Below are 21,116 nucleotides of genomic sequence, written 5' to 3'. Positions count from 1 at the left end.
CCCGTACTTGCGTGGGTTTCCTCCGGGTACTCCGGTTTCCTCCCACAATCCAAAAATATACTGGTAGATTAATTGGATCCCAACAAACATAACCCTAGTGTGAACGTGTCTGTGTGTACATGTGATAGGGAATATAGAGTGTAAGCTCCACTGGGGCAGGGACTGATGTGACTGGGCAAAATATACTCTGTACAGCGCTGCAGAATATGTGTGTGCTATATAAATAACTGGTATTAAATAAATAAAAAATAAGAATTTACTTACCGATAATTCTATTTCTCGTAGTCCGTAGTGGATGCTGGGAACTCCGTAAGGACCATGGGGAATAGCGGCTCCGCAGGAGACTGGGCACAAAAGTAAAGCTTTAGGACTACCTGGTGTGCACTGGCTCCTCCCCCTATGACCCTCCTCCAAGCCTCAGTTAGGATACTGTGCCCGGACGAGCGTACACAATAAGGAAGGATTTTGAATCCCGGGTAAGACTCATACCAGCCACACCAATCACACCGTACAACCTGTGATCTGAACCCAGTTAACAGCATGATAACAGAGGAGCCTCTGAAAAGATGGCTCACAACAATAATAACCCGATTTTTGTAACAATAACTATGTACAAGTATTGCAGACAATCCGCACTTGGGATGGGCGCCCAGCATCCACTACGGACTACGAGAAATAGAATTATCGGTAAGTAAATTCTTATTTTCTCTGACGTCCTAGTGGATGCTGGGAACTCCGTAAGGACCATGGGGATTATACCAAAGCTCCCAAACGGGCGGGAGAGTGCGGATGACTCTGCAGCACCGAATGAGAGAACTCCAGGTCCTCCTCAGCCAGGGTATCAAATTTGTAGAATTTAGCAAACGTGTTTGCCCCTGACCAAGTAGCTGCTCGGCAAAGTTGTAACGCCGAGACCCCTCGGGCAGCCGCCCAAGATGAGCCCACCTTCCTTGTGGAATGGGTTTTTACAGATTTTGGCTGTGGCAGGCCTGCCAGAGAATGTGCAAGCTGAATTGTACTACAAATCCAACGAGCAATAGTCTGCTTAGAAGCAGGAGCACCCAGCTTGTTGGGTGCATACAGGATAAACAGCGAGTCAGATTTCCTGACTCCAGCCGTCCTGGAAACATATATTTTCAAGGCCCTGACTACGTCCAACAACTTGGAGTCCTCCAAGTCACTAGTAGCCGCAGGTACCACAATAGGTTGGTTCAGATGAAACACTGAAACCACCTTAGGGAGAAAATGAGGACGAGTCCTCAATTCCGCCCTGTCTGAATGGAAGATCACATAAGGGCTTTTACAGGATAAAGCCCGCCAATTCTGACACGCGCCTGGCCGAGGCCAGGGCCAACAACATGACCACTTTCCATGTGAGATATTTTAACCCACAGATTCAAGTGGTTCAAACCAATGTGACTTTAGGAACCCCAAAACTACATTGAGATCCCAAGGTGCCACTGGAGGCACAAAAGAAGGCTGTATATGCAGTACCCCTTTTACAAAATGTCTGAACTTCAGGTAGTGAAGCTAGTTCTTTCTGGAAGAAAATTGACAGGGCCGAAATTTGAACCTTAATGGACCCCAATTTTAGGCCCATAGACACTCCTGTTTACAGGAAATGCAGGAATCGACCTAGTTGAAATTCCTCCATCGGGGCCTTACTGGCCTCGCACCACGCAACATATTTTCGCCAAATGCGGTGATAATGCTTTGCGGTTACATCCTTCCTGGCTTGATCAGGGTAGGGATGACTTCATCCGGAATGCCTTTTTCCTTCAGGATCCGGCGTTCAACCGCCCTGCCGTCAAACGCAGCCGCGGTAAGTCTTGGAATAGACAGGGTCCTTGCTGGAGCAGGTCCCTTCTTAGAGGTAGAGGCCACGGGTCCTCCGTGAGCATCTCTTGAAGTTCCGGGTACCAAGTCCTTCTTGGCCAATCCGGAGCCACAAGTATAGTTCTTACTCCCCTCCGTCTTATAATTCTCAGTACTTTTGGTATGAGAGGAAGAGGAGGGAACACATACACTGACTGGTACAGCCACGGTGTTACCAGAGCGTCCACAGCTATTGCCTGAGGGTTCCTTGACCTGGCGCAATACCTGTCCAATTTTTTGTTTAGGCGGGACGCCATCATGTCCACCTTTGGTTTTTCCCAATGGTTTACAATCATGTGGAAGACTTCTGGGTGAAGTCCCCACTCTCCCGGGTGGAGGTCGTGCCTGCTGAGGAAGTCTGCTTCCCAGTTGTCCACTCCCGGAATGAACACTGCTGACAATGCTATCACATGATTTTCCGCCCAGCGAAAAATCCTTGCAGCTTCTGCCATTGCCCTCCTGCTTCTTGTGCCGCCCTGTCTGTTTACGTGGGCGACTGCCGTGATGTTGTCCGACTGGATCAGCACCGGCTGACCTTGAAGCAGAGGTCTTGCTTGGCTTAGGGCATTGTAAATGGCCCTTAGCTCCAAAATATTTATGTGAAGTGATGTCTCCAGGCTTGACCACAAGCCCTGGAAATTTCTTCCCTGTGTGACTGCTCCCCAGCCTCGCAGGCTGGCATCCGTGGTCACCAGGACCCAGTCCTGAATGCCGAATCTGCGGCCCTCTAGAAGATGAGCACTCTGCAACCACCACAGGAGAGACACCCATGTCTTTGGTGACAGGGTTATCCGCTGATGCATCTGAAGATGCGATCCGGACCATTTGTCCAGCAGGTCCCACTGGAAAGTTCTTGCGTGGAATCTGCCGAATGGAATTGCTTCGTAGGAAGCCACCATTTTTCCCAGGATCCTTGTGCACTGATGCACTGACACTTGGCCTGGTTTTAGGAGGTTTCTGACTAGTTCGGATAACTCCCTGGCTTTCTCCTCCGGGAGAAAACACCTTTTTCTGGACTGTGTCCAGGATCATCCCTAGGAATAGAAGGCGTGTCGTCGGGATCAGCTGCGATTTTGGAATATTGAGAATCCAACCGTGCTGCCGCAGCACTATCTGAGATAGTGCTACCCCGACTTCCAACTGTTCCCTGGATCTTGCCCTTATCAGGAGATCGTCCAAGTAAGGGATAACTAAAACTCCCTTCTTTCGAAGGAGTATCATCATTTCGGCCATTACCTTGGTAAAGACCCGGGGTGCCATGGACAATCCAAACGGCAGCGTCTGAAACTGATAGTGACAGTTCTGTACCACAAACCTGAGGTACCCTTGGAGAAGGGTAAATTGGGACATGTAGGTAAGCATCTTTGATGTCCAGAGAGACCATATAGTCCCCTTCTTCCAGGTTTGCAATCACTGCTCTGAGTGACTCCATCTTGAATTTGAACCTTTGTATGTAAGTGTTCAAGGATTTTAGATTTAAAATTGGTCTCACCGAGCCGTCCGGCTTCGGCACCACAAATAGTGTGGAATAGTACCCCTTTCCCTGTTGCAGGAGGGGTACCTTGATTATCACCTGCTGGGAATACAGCCTGTGAATGGCTTGCAATACTGCCTCCCTGTCTCAGGGAGACGTCGGTAAAGCAGACTTTATGAAACGGCGAGGGGGAGACGTCTCGAATTTCTTGAGACGGGCCCCCACCGTGCCTGAGTCCGATTGTAAAGCCCCAGCGTCATGCTGAGGACTTTGCGGAGGCGGGAGAGGGCTTTTGTTCCTGGGAACTGGCTGTTTGTTGCAGCCTTTTTCCTCTCCCTCTGCCACGGGGCAGAAATGAGGCGCCTTTTGCCCGCTTGCCCTTATGGGGCCAAAAGGACTGCGCCTGATAATACGGCGTCTTCTTAGGTTGAGAAGCTACCTGGGGTAAAAATGTGGATTTTCCAGCAGTTGCCGTGGCTACCAGGTCTGATAGACCTACCCCAAATAACTCCTCCCCCTTATAAGGCAATACTTCCATGTGCCTTTTAGAATCCGCATCACCTGACCACTGCCGCGTCCATAAACCTCTTCTTGCAGAAATGGACAGCGCGCTAACTCTTGATGCCAGTCGGCAAATATCCCTCTGTGCATCACGCATATATAAAATTGCATCCTTCAAATGCTCTATAGTCAGTAATATACTGTCCCTATCTAGGGTATCAATATTTTCAGTCAGGGAATCCGACCACGCCACGCCCGCACTGCACATCCAGGCTGAGGCGATTGCTGGTCGCAGTATAACACCCGTGTGAGTGTATATACATTTTTGGCGGGAAAGGGTACGATGCCAATAACCTTTTAGGAATTATCAGTTTTTTATCGGGGGAAACCCACGCCTCATCACACACTTCATTTAATTCCTCGGATACAGGAAAAACTACAGGCAGTTTTTTCTCACCAAACATAATACCCTTTTTAGTGGTACTTGTATTATCAGAGATATGCAATACATTTTTCATTGCTTCAATCATGTAACGTGTGGCCCTAGTGGAAGTCACGTTTGTCTCCTCATCATCGACACTGGAGTCAGTATCCGTGTCTGTGTCTGCCATTTGAGGTAACGGGCGTTTTAAAGCCCCTGATGGCGTTTGAGACCCCTGGACAGGCACAAGCTGAGTAGCCGGCTGTCTCATGTCGTCAACTGTCTGTCGTAAAGAGCTGACACTGTCACGCAATTCCATCCATAAGCTCATCCACTCAGGTGTCGACTCCCTAGGGGGTGACAACTCTATAATAGGCAATTGCTCCGCCTCCATCTCATTTTCCTCCTCAAACATGTCGACACAATCGTACCGACACACCGCACACACACACAGGGAATGCTCTGATAGAGGACAGGACCCCACTAGCACTTTGGGGAGACAGAGGGAGAGTATGCCAGCACACACCAGAGCGCTATATATAGACAGGAATACCACTATAAAATGTGCTTTTCCCTTTATAGCTGCTGTTAGTATTAAAACTACGCCAAATTAGTGCCCCCCTCTCTTTTTTACCCTTTTCTGTAGTGCAGGACTGCAGGGGAGAGTCAGGGAGACGTCCTTCCAGCGGAGCTGTGATGGAAAATGGCGCCCGTGTGCTGAGGAGATAGGCTCCGCCCCCTTCTCGGCGGCCTTTTCTCCCGCTTTTTGGTGAGTTCTGGCAGGGGTTAAAATACATCCATATAGCCCTGGGGGTTATATGTGGTGTATTTATGCCAGCCAAGGTGTTTACATTGCTGCTCAGGGCGCCCCCCCCTAGCGCCCTGCACCCTCAGTGACCGAAGTGTGAAGTGTGCCTGAGTAACAATGGCGCACAGCTGCAGTGCTGTGCGCTACCTTGTTGAAGACTGATGTCTTCTGCCGCCGATTTTTCCGGACCTCTTCTTGCTTCTGGCTCTGTAAGGGGGCCGGCGGCGCGGCTCTGGGACCGAGCTCCGAGGCTGGGCCTGTGTTCGGTCCCTCTGGAGCTAATGGTGTCCAGTAGCCTCAGAAGCCCAAGCTACCACCACTTAGGTAGGTTCGCTTCTTCTCCCCTTAGTCCCTCGATGCAGTGAGCCTGTTGCCAGCAGGTCTCACTGAAAATAAAAAACCTAAAACTAAACTTTCACTAAGAAGCTCAGGAGAGCCCCTAGTGTGCACCCTTCTCGGCCGGGCACAAAAATCTAACTGAGGCTTGGAGGAGGGTCATAGGGAGAGGAGCCAGTGCACACCAGGTAGTCCTAAAGCTTTACTTTTGTGCCCAGTCTCCTGCGGAGCCGCTATTCCCCATGGTCCTTACGGAGTTCCCAGCATCCACTAGGACGTCAGAGAAATAAATAAAATAAAGTCAAATAAAAATAAATTAAATAAAGTAACCATGTTTTTCAAATTACTTCAAGAACAAAAAACACCTCAGACTGCACCAGGAACCCACAATAATACCTGAAGACGCCTAGATCCTAGCACCTCCATGGAACCAGAAAGAGGGGAAGTGGCGCACTGCAAGCCTCTTCCGGAATACTGAACCTGGAAGCTCATGGGGTGAGGGATCTATTTAGCCCGTTTGAAAACAGATTTGTTTCCAACTGTTTTCTTATTTCCCAGCGGGTGCATTTACACAACGTTCTACTGCAGTCGTAGCCACGGCATCCGTATACCAGCCTGCAGCGGCACCAGGTACAATTATCAGGCCTTTAACTGGATTCCCGGGCAGAACACATCAGCATGCGAAAATTAAGTCAAACTGTTCGAAGGCTTGGAGCGTCTTTGGTTATTTTTCAATGACCTGTAGTGAGGAAATTGCCACCGTTAGGACGAAGGTTAGTATTAAGGACAGAGAAAATATGTTCTCGTTCTAATGGGAAGATTGAGTCGTATTCGTTATAAGTGGTGGAGATTGCGCATTTCCGGGGTGTTTGGTTTAGCCGGTGGCCCCGGTATCTTACCCTCCACAAAATGATCAGATTATAAAACATTCTCGGAGTAAGCAGTGATCGAGTATTACCCTTAGGGGATCATTTCGACCCGATCGCAGCGTGCTTTCGTTCGCACAGCTGCGACCAGGTCACTACTGCGCACGCGTCACTACTGCGCACGCGCGGGGGCCGTAATGCGCACGTGCCTCGTTGCCCGGCGATGGCAACGACGCTGACAGTGGAAAAAGCGGTCGCAGCGGCGATCGCAAGAAGATTGACTGCAGGAAGGCGTTCCGGGGCGTCAACTGATCGCTGGAGACCGTTTTCGGGGAGTGGTATGAAAAACGCAGGCGTGTCCAGGCGAACGGAGGGCGGATGTCTGATGTCAAAGCCGAGCCCATCATCGCTGGATCCGTCGCACAGGGTAAGTATGTCCAGGGCTTGTCTTGTTTTGTGAGAAACATTTTTAGCATAGCAGGGCTGCACAAGAGATTGCAGCCCTGCTATGCTAACATACACTCCCACCATAGGCGGAGATTAGTTGATCACATGGGCTGCAAAAAGTTGCTATGTGCTATAAACTCGGAATGAGGGCCTTAATTAGGACGCCTTTGTCCACCATTGGCGTACACTTAACACTGTGCATAAAAAGTCAAGGACAAATTGAGTGTTGGCTACGCACAAAGTACTGTGACGCTTAATCTGAGGGTCAAGTGACATGATTACGACTTGATCACTCATACAGGTGGGAAATTTGGGAGAGATCTTGCCATTCGGCCCCTACTCTCCGCCATGCCTGCCTGATTACACATTTAGGGGTCTATTTACTAAGCCTTGATAAAGTAGCAGCCAATCAGCTCCTAACTGTCATTTTTTAAATCCATCCTGTGACTTGGCAGTTAGGAGCTGATTAGCTGGAACTTTATCTCCGCCCACTTTATCTCCAGCCAAGGCTTAGTAAATAGACCCCTAAACTTCTATATCTTATTATTAAGGATTGCGGCAGTATTCTGCTCACATGCTACAATATGGGAGAGACCAACAGTGAGTGCGATATCGCAATGAGCAGGCAGCTTTCAGAGACAAATGAGACTCACAGGGGGGAATTCAAATGTTTGAAAAGTCGGTTGGGTGTCTGTTTTTTCCCTGTCTATTAGATAGGAAAAAACAGACAGCCAACTGACTTTTCAAACATTTGAATTCCCCCCACAAAGTCAGTATTTTAGGGTAGCAATGGGCAGCACTGCTCAGCTGCCTTATACAGACGCGCAAATTGTTGCGCAAATTGGCAGAATGTGAGTGAGCACCTTGTCAGCGGGACATGAGGTGCGTCTGCGAACACTCAGGGCCATTTCTCGCGTTTCATGTGCTAATCTGTTCCTTGCCCCTTTTATGCCAAACACCTCTCACTATGCAGAGCAGCATTGATCAGGACACACCTCCCAATTTCTGATTTGTGCCAACAGGTGACACAGAGCCTTCAAATTAGAAATGTCTTATGTAAAATTGGAAGTAATAAGATATCTGATGCTTTTTGCTGATAGGTAAAAGTAACGTTCAAAGCTCCGGTGTGACCCAAGCCCGAATCACATCTAATATACAGAATAGGGGGTCTATTTACTAATATCTGAAAGAGAGAAAGTGCACAAAGATAAAGTACCAACCAACCAGCTCCTAGCTCTCATTCTTCAAACACAGCCTGATACAAGGCAGCTAGGAGCGTATTGGCTGATACTTTGTCTCTCTCCAAGGCTTAATAAATAGACCCCTTAGCAAAACCTCTGATTTTCTTTGGAAAGTAGGGACAGTTGGTAAATATGAGAGACACAGAGACCAGCCCAAGCCGTTACCATCTCCTCTCACACTCTGCGATATACAGCTTCCCCGACCTTCATGCTTTATCACCAGCTTTTTAAAAGTCAAAATGTTTTAGAGACCTCTTCCACGGGGAGAAAGTGGGCGTTTTATTAACGTACAACTTCACATAAAGTAGCGGAACTGTAATTTGTATGTAACACAAGTTCAATGCAGGAGAAATAGGAAAAGATATCTCAGCGGATACGTTTTATCACACGCACGGTAGACTACCCACAATGCCATTAGCGGGGCTCCGAGAGGTAAAGAACACGGCCCATAATTCAGTAGCTGGGAATCACTTTAGAGCAGGAAAAGTTACAAGACATAGCGCAGGATTGATCTCCCCGCAGCGGAACAATCATCTTTGCATCTCATTTTCCAAAGCTACGGATAATATCACCATCCTTTATATAGCGCCAACACGGTGTGTAGCGATGCACACGCGGCTTTATAAAACGTCACGCTAAAATACGTCTCAGCTCTTGTAAATAAGATCTGTAATCACGGCAAGACTTGCAATATCCATAAAAAACATACAGGAAAGAATAATTATTTTCTTAATATAGAACCGAAACATTTATTTTTGAAGATCTCACAGGTAAAATCAATTATTTAGCGTAAGCTAGGTAGACACTGTCTGATTTTGGTTGTGCCACCTGTCGGGCAATTTTTTGCCAAATCGAAAGCCCCAATATCTGAGCTCCACACAAAGAGATTATTTAAAAAAAAAAATAAGATTTTAAACCTACCGGTAAATCTTTTTCTCCTAGTCCGTAGAGGATGCTGGGGACTCCGTAAGGACCATGGGGAATAGACGGGCTCCGCAGGAGACATGGGCACTATAAAGAAACTTTAGAATGGGTGTGCACTGGCTCCTCCCTCCATGCCCCTCCTCCAGACCTCAGTTAGAGAAACTGTGCCCAGAGGAGACGGACAGTACGAGGAAAGGATTTTGTTAATCCAAGGGCAAGATTCACACCAGCCCACACCATCCACACTGTATAACATGGAATATACAAACTAGTCAACAGTATGAAACAGACCAGCATCAGTCAAAGACTGAACAAAACTGTAACATAACCCTTATGCAAGCAAATAACTATATACAAGTCTTGCAGAATGTTGTCCGCACTGGGACGGGCGCCCAGCATCCTCTACGGACTTGAAGAAAAAGATTTACCGGTAGGTTTAAAATCTTATTTTCTCTTACGTCCTAGAGGATGCTAGGGACTCCGTAAGGACCATGGGGATTATACCAAAGCTCCCAAACGGGCGGGAGAGTGCGGATGACTCTGCAGTACCGATTGAGCAAACATGAGGTCCTCCTCAGCCAGGGTATCAAACTTGTAGAATTTATCAAAAGTGTTTGAACCCGACCAAGTCGCCACTCGGCAAAGCTGTAATGCCGAGACGCCTCGGGCAGCCGCCCAAGAAGATCCCACCTTCCTAGTGGAATGGGCCTTCACCGAATTAGGTAACGGCAATCCAGCCGTAGAATGAGCCTGCTGAATCGTGTTACAGATCCAGCGAGCAATAGTCTGCTTAGAAGCAGGAGCGCCAACCTTGTTGGCTGCATACAGGACAAACAGAGCTTCTGTTTTCCTAATTCGAGCCGTCCTGGCTACGTAAATTTTTAAGGCCCTGACTACATAAAGGGATTTGGAATCCTCCAAATCTCCCGTAGCCACAGGCACCGCAATAGGTTGGTTCATATGAAAAGAGGAAACCACCCGGCAAAAATTGAGGACGAGTTCGCAACTCAGCTCTGTCCACATGGAAAATCAGATAGGGGCTTTTGTGAGATAAAGCCGCCAACTCAGACACTCGCCTTGCAGACGCCAAGGCCAACAACATAACCACTTTCCAAGTGAGATATTTTAATTCCACGGTTTGAAGAGGCTAAAACCAATGAGACTTAAGGAACTGTAACACCACGTTAAGGTCCCATGGTGCCACTGGGGGCACAAAAGGCGGCTGGATATGCAGCACTCCCTTCACAAAAGTCTGGACTTCTGGTAGAGAAGCCAATTCCTTCTGAAAGAAAATAGACAGGGCCGAAATCTGTACCTTAATGGAACCTAATTTTAGGCCCAAATTCATTCCAGTCTGTAGGAAGTGGAGAAAACGGCCCAGATGGAATTCCTCCGAAGGAGCATTCTTGGTCTCACACCAAGATACAGACTTCCTCCAGATACGGTGATAATGTTTCGCTGTCACCTCCTTCCTAGCCCTTATCAGAGTAGGAATTACATCATCCGGAATGCCCTTTTCAGCTAGGATCCGGCGTTCAACCGCCATGCCGTCAAACGCAGCCGCGGTAAGTCTTGGAATAGACAGGGCCCCTGTTGCAACAGGTCCTCTCTGAGAGGAATAGGCCACGGATCTTCTGTGAGCATTTCCTGTAGCTCCGGATACCAGGCCCTTCGAGGCCAATCTGGAACAATGAGAATTGCCTGTACTCCTTTTCATCTTATGATTCTCAAAATTTTTGAGATAAGAGGAAGAGGAGGGAACACATAGACCGACTGGAACACCCACGGAGTCACCAGGGCGTCCACCGCTACCGCCTGAGGATCCCTTGACCTGGCACAATACCTCGGGAGCTTTTTGTTGAGGCGTGACGCCATCATGTCTATTTGAGGTAGTCCCCACTGACTTGCAATCTCTGCAAAGACTTCTTGATGAAGTCCCCACTCTCCTGGATGGAGATCGTGTCTGCTGAGGAAGTCTGCTTCTCAGTTGTCCACTCCCGGAATGAAGACTGCTGTCAGAGTGCTTACATGATTTTCCGCCCAGCGAAGAATTCTGGTGGCTTCTGCCATTGCCACTCTGCTCCTTGTTCCGCCTTGGCGGTTTACATGAGCCACAGCCGTGACGTTGTCTGACTGAATCAGAACCGGTAGGTCGCGAAGAAAATTCTCCGCTTGACGTAGGCCATTGTATATGGCCCTCAATTCCAGTACGTTGATGTGTAGACAAGCCTCCTGGCTTGACCACAGCCCCTGGAAGTTTCTTCCCTGTGTGACTGCTCCCCAGCCTCGGAGGCTCGCGTCCGTGGTCACCAGAACCCAGTCCTGAATGCCGAACCTGCGACCCTCTAGAAGGTGAGCACTCTGCAGCCACCACAAGAGAAATACCCTGGCCCTGTGGGACAGGCTGATCATCTGATGAATATGTAGATGTGACCCGGACCACTTGTCCAGAAGGTCCCACTGAAAGGTCCTCGCATGGAACCTGCCGAATGGAATGGCCTCGTAGACGCTACCATCTTTCCCGGAACTCGAGTGCATTGATGGACCACACCCTTTTTGGCTTTAACAGGTCCCTGACCACATTCTGGAGTCCCTGGGCCTTTTCCATCGGGAGAAAAACCCTTTTTCGTTCCGTCTCCAGAATCATGCCTAAGAAAGGCAAACGGGTCGTTGGAACCAACTGTGACTTTGGTAGATTGAGAATCCAGCCGTGCTGTTGCAACACCCTCAGGGAGAGTGACACGCTGTTCAGCAACTGTTCTCTTGATCTCGCTTTTATTAGGAGATCGTCCAAGTACGGGATAATTGTGACACCCTGCTTGCGCAGGAGCACCATCATTTCCGCCATTACCTTGGTGAAAATCCTCGGGGCCGTGGAAAGCCCAAACGGCAACGTCTGAAATTGGTAATGACAATCCTGTACAGCAAATCTCAGGAACGCCTGATGAGGAGGATATATGGGCACATGAAGGTATGCATCCTTTATGTCCAGGGACACCATATAATCCCCCCCCCCAGGCTGGCGATGACCGCTCTGAGCGATTCCATCTTGAATTTGAACCTTTTCAAGCATAGGTTTAAGGATTTTAAATTCAGAATGGGTCTGACCGAACCATCCGGTTTCGGTACCACAAACAGGGTTGAGTAGTACCCCGTCCCCTGTTGAAGCAGGGGCACCTGGACCACCACTTGTTGAAGACACAGCTTTTGAATTGAATTTAAAACTACTTCCCTCTCCGGGGAAGAAGCTGGTAGGGCCGATTTGAAAAACCGGCGATGAGGCACCTCTTCGAATTCCAGCTTGTAACCCTGGGAAACAATGTCTATTGCCCAGGGATCCACCTGTGATTGAATCCAGACGTGGCTGAAAAGTCGAAGACGTGCCCCCACTGGGGCGGACTCCCTCAGGGGAGCCCCAGCGTCATGCAGTGGATTTTGTAGAAGCCGGGGAGGACTTCTGTTCCTGGGAACTAGCTGTAGTTGGCAGCTTTTTCCCTCTGCCCTTACCTCTGGCGAGAAAGGAAGATCCCCGTACTCTCTTGGATTTATGCGACCGAAAGTGGATTTACCTGCAGTAGCTGTGGAAACCAGGTCCGTGAGACCTTCCTTTCGAGCACCTGAATGATATCACTAAGCTAATTGAGCATCTACCAATATATATATGTTTGTTGTGAGAGGCAGAGAGGTTCCTGCATTAGGAGGAGGTGCAGGCCCTGACATGCCACATGGAGCATTATGGGGTTGCTCCAAGGTAGGTAGCTCTTAGCTTAGACATATTGTAGTAAGGAGCCATTATCATGTGGCTCCTTGCTGGTTAATCTTAGACCCAGATTGGGGTAATGGAGGTGTGAGGTGTGGTGCCTCTGGACTGGCTGAGCTGGATGGCCTTAGTGTGGCATACCTTTACATTCTATTAACACTTTTCACTTATTAATTTTTTAACACTATTTCTCTATTTTAATTGCATTTCATTTTTGTATCACTTTCTCTATAGCTTCGGCTTCCTAAATACTAATTTATTAACACTATAGTTTTTTCACTGGTATGCTACGCTGGGCTTTCTGGCTTATGCTGGTGTTTTGGGGTGCCACACCCTGCACCTAGATATAGCGCTAGGGACCCCAAATATACAGAGACGCCTTGATGCGGCTTTGGGGCTTATTCACACATTTGCGCAAATATGTGTAACGAAGATCTCTGAATTCTATTATCATGTGGAATTTATATCTGGTTACGGTTATCATTCAGGGTGCTGGGGGAAACAAATGCCTTTTTTTCTTAACTAGCTGTAGTTGGCAGCTTTTTCCCTCTGCCCTTACCTCTGGCGAGAAAGGAAGATCCCCGTACTCTCTTGGATTTATGCGACCGAAAGTGGATTTACCTGCAGTAGTTGTGGAAACCAGGTCCGTGAGACCTTCCCCAAATAATTCCTCACCCTTGTAAGGCAAAACCTCCACATGCTTTTTTGAGTCGGCATCACCCGTCCATTGTCGGGTCCACAAGGCTCGCCTAGCAGAAATCGCCATGGCGTTGGCTCTGGAACCCAGTAGGCCAACGTCTCTCTGAGCATCTCTCATATATAGGACAGCATCCTTAATATGACCCAAGGTCAATAAAACGGTATCCTTATCCATTGTATCAATTTCAGCAGACAAGGTATCTGTCCACGCTGCTACAGCGCTACAAACCCAAGCCGACGCTATCGCCGGTCTGAGTAATAATGTACCAGTATGTGTGTAAATTGACTTCAACGTAGTCTCTTGCCTGCGATAAGCAGGATCCTTGAGGGTTGCGGTATCTTGAGACGGCAGCGCCACCTTATTGGATAAGCGCGTCAACGCTATGTCCACTCTGGGATAGGATTCCCACCGTATCCTGTCCTTAGCAGGGAAAGGATACGCCATAAGAATCCTTTTGGGAATCTGCAGTTTCTTGTCTGGATTTTCCCAAGCCCTTTCAAACAACTCATTTAGCTCATGTGAAGGGGAGAAAGTAACCTCAGGTTTCTTTTTCTTATACATGCGCACCCTCGTGTCTGGGACCGAGGGGTCATCTGTGATATGCAACACATCTTTTATAGCAATAATCATATAATAAATACTTTTTGCCAATTTCGGCTGCAACCTCGCATCATCATAGTCGACACTGGAGTCAGAATCCGTGTCGGTTATCAGTGTCTGCCACTGGGGATAGTGGGCGCTTTTGAGACCCAGAAGGGCCCTGCGACATAGTGAAAGGCAGGGATTGACTCCCTGTATTTCCCCTGGACTCTGCTTTGTCCAACCTTTTGTGCAATAAATTCACATTTGCATTTAAAACATTCCACATATCCAACCAATCAGGTGTCGGCGTTGCCGACGGAGACACCACACTCATTTGCTCCACCTCCTCCCTAGAAGAGCCTTCCGCTTCAGACATGCCGACACACGCGTACCGACACCCCACACACTCAGGGAAATCTCTAATCTGGAGATAGTTCCCCCAACCAGGCCCTTTGGAGAGACAGAGAGAGAGAGTATGCCAGCACACACCCAGCGCCAATGACCCTGGAAACACAAGTCCCAGCAATATACAGCACTTTTTTGTTTTATATATAAATATATTGACTGCGCCCAAATTATGTGCCCCCACCTCCTTCAAAGCCCTCTGTCACCGTGTTCAGCAGGGGAGAGTCCGGGGAGCCAGCTTCTCAGCAGCGTGCTGTGGAGAAAATGGCGCTGGTTAGTGCTGTGGGATCAAGCTCCGCCCCCTTCGGTCCCGCTCAAAATACAAAATAACCTGGCGAGGGATTGTATATCATACTGCCATAGCTGAATATACCTGTAATGCCAGCCAAGAGGATTATTGCTGCCCAGGGCGCCCCCCCCTGCGCCCATCTGTGCTTGTGTGTGTGTGCGGGAGCGTTACCTCAGTGAAGATCCGAAGTCTTCTGCCGCCTGTGAAGTCTTCTTTCTTCGTACACTCACCCGGCTTCAATCTTCCGGCTCTGCAAGGAGGACGGCGGCGCGGCTCTGGGATGAACGGCAAGGGTGAGACCTGCGTTCCGATCCCTCTGGAGCTAATGGTGTCCAGTAGCCTAAGAAGCAGAGCCTATCACTTAAGTAGGTCTGCTTCTCTCTCCTCAGTCCCACGGTGCAGGGAGCCTGTTGCCAGCAGGGCTCCCTGAAAATAAAAAACCTAACAAAATTCTTTATTACAGAGAAACTCAGGAGAGCTCCCCTGCAATGCACCCAGTCTCCTCTGGGCACAGGATCTAACTGAGGTCTGGAGGAGGGGCATAGAGGGAGGAGCCAGTGCACACCCATTCTAAAGTTTCTTTATAGTGTCCATGTCTCCTGCGGAGCCCGTCTATTCCCCATGGTCCTTACGGAGTCCCCAGCATCCTCTAGGACGTAATAGAAATATATATATCTGTCTCACCACACTGAATTTGCATATACCCGCCCACAAAAAAAGCTAATAAAATACTGCCCCAATTATATATAGTATTTGGTGAAATACTCAGATTAAGACCCAAAAATAGAAAAAGTAATTAAGATAATAAAATTTAGATAGAATATTATAGATTAAGATGAAAAAGTAATTAGCACTACATACATACATACATACATACGGGCATATGATATAAATGTGCTGTTCGGGCCACCAGTGAATTCCCCAAATGTGTCCCACCCTAACCTAGAGCCTGCGCCTTTCTTCTCTACCCTGGTAATCCCCACGCTCCCCTCTCTGTACAGCCTCCGCACTACAAATCCTGGAGCAAGGAGAGAAAACTCATTTAAATCAATTAATGTTCGGCAAGTAGCTGAAATAGTTCATAAATATTCAGCTAGCCTAATTACACAACAATAACACGCAGGAGCGGACGGCAGGCTGAAAACACAGGACCCGGTAAACAACTGCAATCCCATTACATGCTCTGTGATGGTGAATAAATATTGCTGTTTAATATTAATTAATGAATAAGCATTGCTGTGATAAGCCTTGTGTGGTTATCTCTCTCCTGAAGTCCCTGTACTGTCCTATGTACTATGTACTATCCCAGCACCTACAAAAATGGTCCTCGGCTGACATCTGGTGTACATCTGCCTGTAACGTGGGATTTAAAGGTACTACGAGGCAGAATCACCGGGTTCCCTGGCTGTTCCTGGGGGGGTGGTATGGAAGGTCGACCACACTTAAGTCGACAGTGTCTAGGTCGACCAGTATTGGTCGGCAGTAACTAGGTCGACAGGATTTCTAGGTCGACATGAGTCTTTTTCATTTTTTTGTCGTTTTCTCCGTACAGTGACCGGGAACCCCAATTAGTGCACCGTGTCCCGTTGCATGGCTCCCCGCTGCGTTCGGCACAGGTTACTATTCCCTATCGTAGTCCACGTGGATCGTTAAGTATGAAAAAAATTGTGAAAAACTCATGTTGACCTTTTGACCTAGAGACCCTGTCGACCTAGAACATGTCGACCTAGAGACCCTGTCGACCAGTAGTGGTCGACTTAAACATTGTCGGCCTAAGTGTGGTCGACCTAGAGACCGGATACCGTTCCTGGGATGCCCAAGGTGTTGTCAGACATCTTCCTCCCACCATACACACACACAAAGACAGATTTTTCTAGGCAACGCCCTAAAAAAGAGCACAACGTATGCAGTGGCGTAACTACCGTCCTTGCAGCGGGTGCAGTAGGTGGAGGGCCTGAGGACCCATAAGTGCGCTGGAATACGATGAAGAACAGACTGGGGACCATGGGAGAAAGCCTAGGTTACAAGCAGTCTTTTGTAAAAGAACAATTAATAACATTTACAGATACATACAGGACTCCATACATTTACTGTGAAGTTGGAGCCTTGATGATGCCGTTCCGTTCAATGAAATCAGTGACTGTAATTTGCTGTGTGCATAGGGAAAACCATTCCCCCCTCGTAATCACAATATTATGCGTCATATATTCAGGTGTGATGATACAGAATCTATGCTACGGGTGACGTTGTCTGTCTCAGAAGTTTAGTAAATCTATCCCATGCATGTGTAATGCTCTGTAGCAGTGTATTATGGGTCTAATTCAGATCCCATTGGGTCTGCGGCACACAGCGCAAAGTACCGATGTTTGGTACCTTGTGCATGTTCCGGACCTGTACCGTCCATGTGCAGCACGCGTCCTGCGTCGTTGGATACACTACGGCTGCAGACCGTCAGAATGGCAGCAGAGAGGCGTCGCCGCCGTTTTCCCAAAACGTACTGGGGGAGTGCCGAGGGCAGGATCAGGAGGCGGTCATTTCCTGGTCTCTTTGTAGGAACTGCGTCGGCCGGCTTCCGCGGAGCCACGGGTCACGCAGCTGGCCAATGGAGTCACAGGGGATCCGGTGCTACATACTTGGACGCAGCACGGATCAGTAGTGCAGCAGAAGGCGTGACGCCCCCTGCTGCATTAACATATTAGCGCTTGCATGGAAGCAGCAGCGATAGCAACTCCTACCGCATCGGAATCAGGCCCAGTAAGCGGTGTTTCATGAGGACTCGTCTCTGAGTCTCTGCTGACGTAATCCTGTGTGTTCTGCATTACATGTGAAATCTTTGGATACAGATGGAAAAACTTGGATGAAAAGCACAGACAAACCAACAACACTGCAAACAACCACCTAGGGGTGTATTCACTACCTGTCGGAAACTGCTGACAGGTTTAGGTCAGAAGGGGTTCCGACCTATTCAATGCCGGGTCATATTTTCCGACAAGTCGGGAATTCCCGACTTGTCGGAAACCACGTGGATTGTCAGATTAGCTGCACATCCACATGTTCCGCGGCCAAATCCGACAGGTTTTGGCCCTGGTTCCAACAATGTCAATTGTCGGAACCGGGGAGATGGGGGAGTGTGGACGGATGCCAGAGACAGCGTGGAGCGGGAACGGATGCCGGGGACCGGGTGAGTAGTGGAGTGCGGACGGGGCCGCGTGGACGGGTGAGAAGCGTGGATAGGGGACCAGCTGTCGGGACGGAGTGGCGGCTGTCGGGATCGAGGGGCTTAGACGGGTGAGCAGCAGTTGGGAGCGGCCAACTCCGACAGTCGGATTTGGCCAGCTCATTGAATACTGACCTGTCGGAAAGGATCCGGCAGGTATTGAATACACCCCCTAGACAGAAATGTTTTAAATTTAAACAACAGATGGATGCAGGAAATGTGAGTCCCGTGTACAGGATCGCAGTTGGCGACTGATACAGACCCCCAAAAAAACGGTCTGGACACGCCCTCATTTTTTTACCGCATTCACACTGTGGTAGTGACGCATGTATAGTTTACTGATAAACGCTCAAAAACATCAACATGACATACAACTGCGAATAAGCCCCTATATCTATATATAGCTGTATGGTTCTCCATTAAATAACTGCGTGATGGCGTGTATCGTGCAAATCATTCAGGAGCCCATAATGCCGCATAATACACAAACCCAATAAGCAGCCATATGCAATATGAGGTTAGAGTCAATCTACAGTAGCCCTAATCACAATGGCAAATATAACCCGGAACACGGGCGAACAACGTCCGACATCGCCCACTAAACCTGGACGATGTTACAAAACAGGTTATATACTTATAAAATACTTGTAAAAATGACAGCAGGTCAACGCGAACCGTGTAAAACTGGTTATACTGGTAGTGCAGATGGAGTGTACTGCATTGTAAATAATGAGACTCCTATACAAAGAATGCCACGGACCTTGCTTATCAGTGGATTATTAATATCCTTTATTTATACAGCGCCACAAGGGTTCCGCAGCGCCTAGCAAAGTACATAAACAAACAAAGCGCAAAACAAAAAAAACAGTGACTTACAGTAGAAGACAACGTAGAACAAGTACATGGTATATAACTATTACTGCATCAAGGGACAGGACACTGAAATCAGCGTCAGGGCGGCAGAAACAGAGGGTTAGGTGCCGTTGTATGGCGCATGGGGTATAGTCACACTAAGCAATGTGCAAACCGAATGCTGCAACGTCAGCTGCTCCACCTGCGTGCAGTACACAGCGAAGGAGATCTGTGAGGTAATTGTTTAGACCGGCTTGGAAAGAGACTCATTCGTGGGCTTCTCTACCTCAGTCTCACGTTGCCTGAGATCGGGAATGGCTGATAAAATGTTTATTTCTCCTTCTACGGCACAGTCCGCAGGGGCGCCTGCTCCCCGAGTGACAATCTATATCCAAGAAAGACCTGAGAATAATGCCCCCCCCATCCGCTGGAGCTCGCCGTGCATCAGATATCGGAGGAGATCGGTTACGGAGGCACAGGTGATTGACAACTGACACCCTCTGCATCTGCCGCACCAACAATGGCAGCGTGATAACCATATGGGCTTTTCACAGACGCATAATAGCCATTATTTGGGGGTATTATTGTGAAGAGTGACAGGTTGTCTTTTTCCCCCCCACCAACATTAGGAAAATTTGGTGCTCATCCATTATCCACGCCACATACGGCTGAGTGCTTAATGCTGCAACATCAGTTCACAACACAGATCCGATGTGTTCCCCCGCACACATCAACACACACAATGTGTGAACGTCTTTTAACAAGTTAACGTTACCCTGTCAGCAATCCATTTCTATATATCCTACAGTGTTATATGCATTAATAAAGTTTTGCATAAGAGAGAAGTTTCTTAACATACACTTACCTGCCCCGAATCCTCCCTCAGCACATGTAGTACCAATCCGTCCTATTTACTATCAGCTGACCAGCATCTTCAGTGTTGTTACACTGCCACCGTACAAGTCAGTCATTTATACCTTTCCCCATATAACACTACCTGCACACCCTCAACACCCGCCACAGCGCTTTACCTGTTTGCGCACGCTATCGGTTAGAGGAAACGGTGAACACGTCGGGTACATTGTCCAACACTACAGAGAGGACTCAAGATGACAGCGAAGTCGTGGACAGGACTGGCCGAGACGTCTCCCAGCTTTTACTTATTCATTATTTTAGAATGGAGAAATGAAAAGGATATGCACAGAAATAGCGACAAGTGTTGCGCAACGTTACCCTAGGCTTAGAGCGGGTGTGGTATGGTAGGTCGACAGCGTCTAGGTCGACAGAGTTTCTAGGTCGACAGGTCAAAAGGTCGACATGAGTTGTTAAAGTTTTTTTATGTCGTTTTCTCCGTACAGTGACCGGGAACCCCAATTAGTGCATCGCGTCCCCTCGCATGGGTTGCTTTGCTTGCCATGCTTCAGACAAGGTGCCTCGCTCCGCTACCGTTGCGCTTGGCACAGGTTACCGTTCCCAATCGTAGTCCACGTGGATCGTGAAGTATGACAAAGTTCAAAAGACAAAAATTGTGAAAAACTCAAGTCGACCTTTTGACCTGTCGACCTAGAACATGTCGATTTAAAGACCTGTTGACCTAGAAACCTGTCGACCAATAGTGACCGACATTGTCAACCTTTAAGTGTGATCGACCTAGAGACCGGATACCGCTTAGAGCATCTGTTATTTTGAATCCACCTGTTGTATTGTCTTTCTATGTAACGGTTTTATACCAAACATTGGGGGCAGATGTATTAACCTGGAGAAGTGATAAAGCAGTGATAAGCGCAAGGTGATAAACGCACCAGCCAATCATTACGGATTTGAAAAATTACAGGAGCTGATTGGCTGGTGCGGTATCACCTTGCACTTATCACGTCTTTATCCCTTCTCCAGACTTAATACATCTGCCCCAATATACCGTAATGCATCTTACCAACAATGTGTGATGTCCTCACTGACAGCTAAACCAAATCTCTTTGTGCCCCGCACAGGAAGGAAATGATTATATATTTATATTGACTCACCCGCCATCGAAAGGATTCTCTCCAGGAATGAAGTGAGTGCTGTCCCGGCCGATGAGGAATTTAATTCTGTGATAGAAGGACTGCAGGTTCTGCTGGGACACAGGAGCTTGCGTTTCTTGGATTATATCCAGAGGATCCGGGGAACCCAGGCACAACGCGTTTGTGTGACAAGTTTGCTGGAGGCAGCAGTCGGGATCCATACAGTCGGCCAAACCATCTGCAAAGCAAAACGCAAACACGACCGGTTACCTGGTGGCCCCAGTTGCGGATTACAGGGGGCAGCATGCTGGAAAATACTCAGATTTTTTAAACAGTTGAGCTTGATTTGTTTTTTTAGAAAGGAGGTTTTGCATCGTTCCTCTGCGCAGAACCAGAAAATGTACTACACATACAG

The 21,116-nt window shown here is 48.2% G+C and overlaps 1 protein-coding gene across 7 annotated transcripts in view; it reads right to left on the bottom strand.

The window, feature by feature from the left end:
- The window catches only part of TENM4 (teneurin transmembrane protein 4), a 1,727,786-nt gene that overhangs the window by 107,232 nt on the left and 1,599,438 nt on the right, over nucleotides 1–21,116 (bottom strand). For all 7 annotated transcript variants that reach the window (XM_063951320.1, XM_063951326.1, XM_063951322.1 and 4 more), the window contains one exon: nucleotides 20,723–20,939. In XM_063951320.1, coding sequence (XP_063807390.1) covers nucleotides 20,723–20,939 — 217 coding nt within the window. The remainder of the gene's footprint in view (nucleotides 1–20,722; nucleotides 20,940–21,116) is intronic.

Source organism: Pseudophryne corroboree, chromosome 2 (genome assembly GCF_028390025.1).
Source record: "Pseudophryne corroboree isolate aPseCor3 chromosome 2, aPseCor3.hap2, whole genome shotgun sequence".
Lineage (NCBI taxonomy): Eukaryota > Metazoa > Chordata > Amphibia > Anura > Myobatrachidae > Pseudophryne > Pseudophryne corroboree.
The sequence above is the reverse complement of the archived record's forward strand: the minus strand, read 5'-3'. Positions and strand labels throughout refer to the sequence as shown.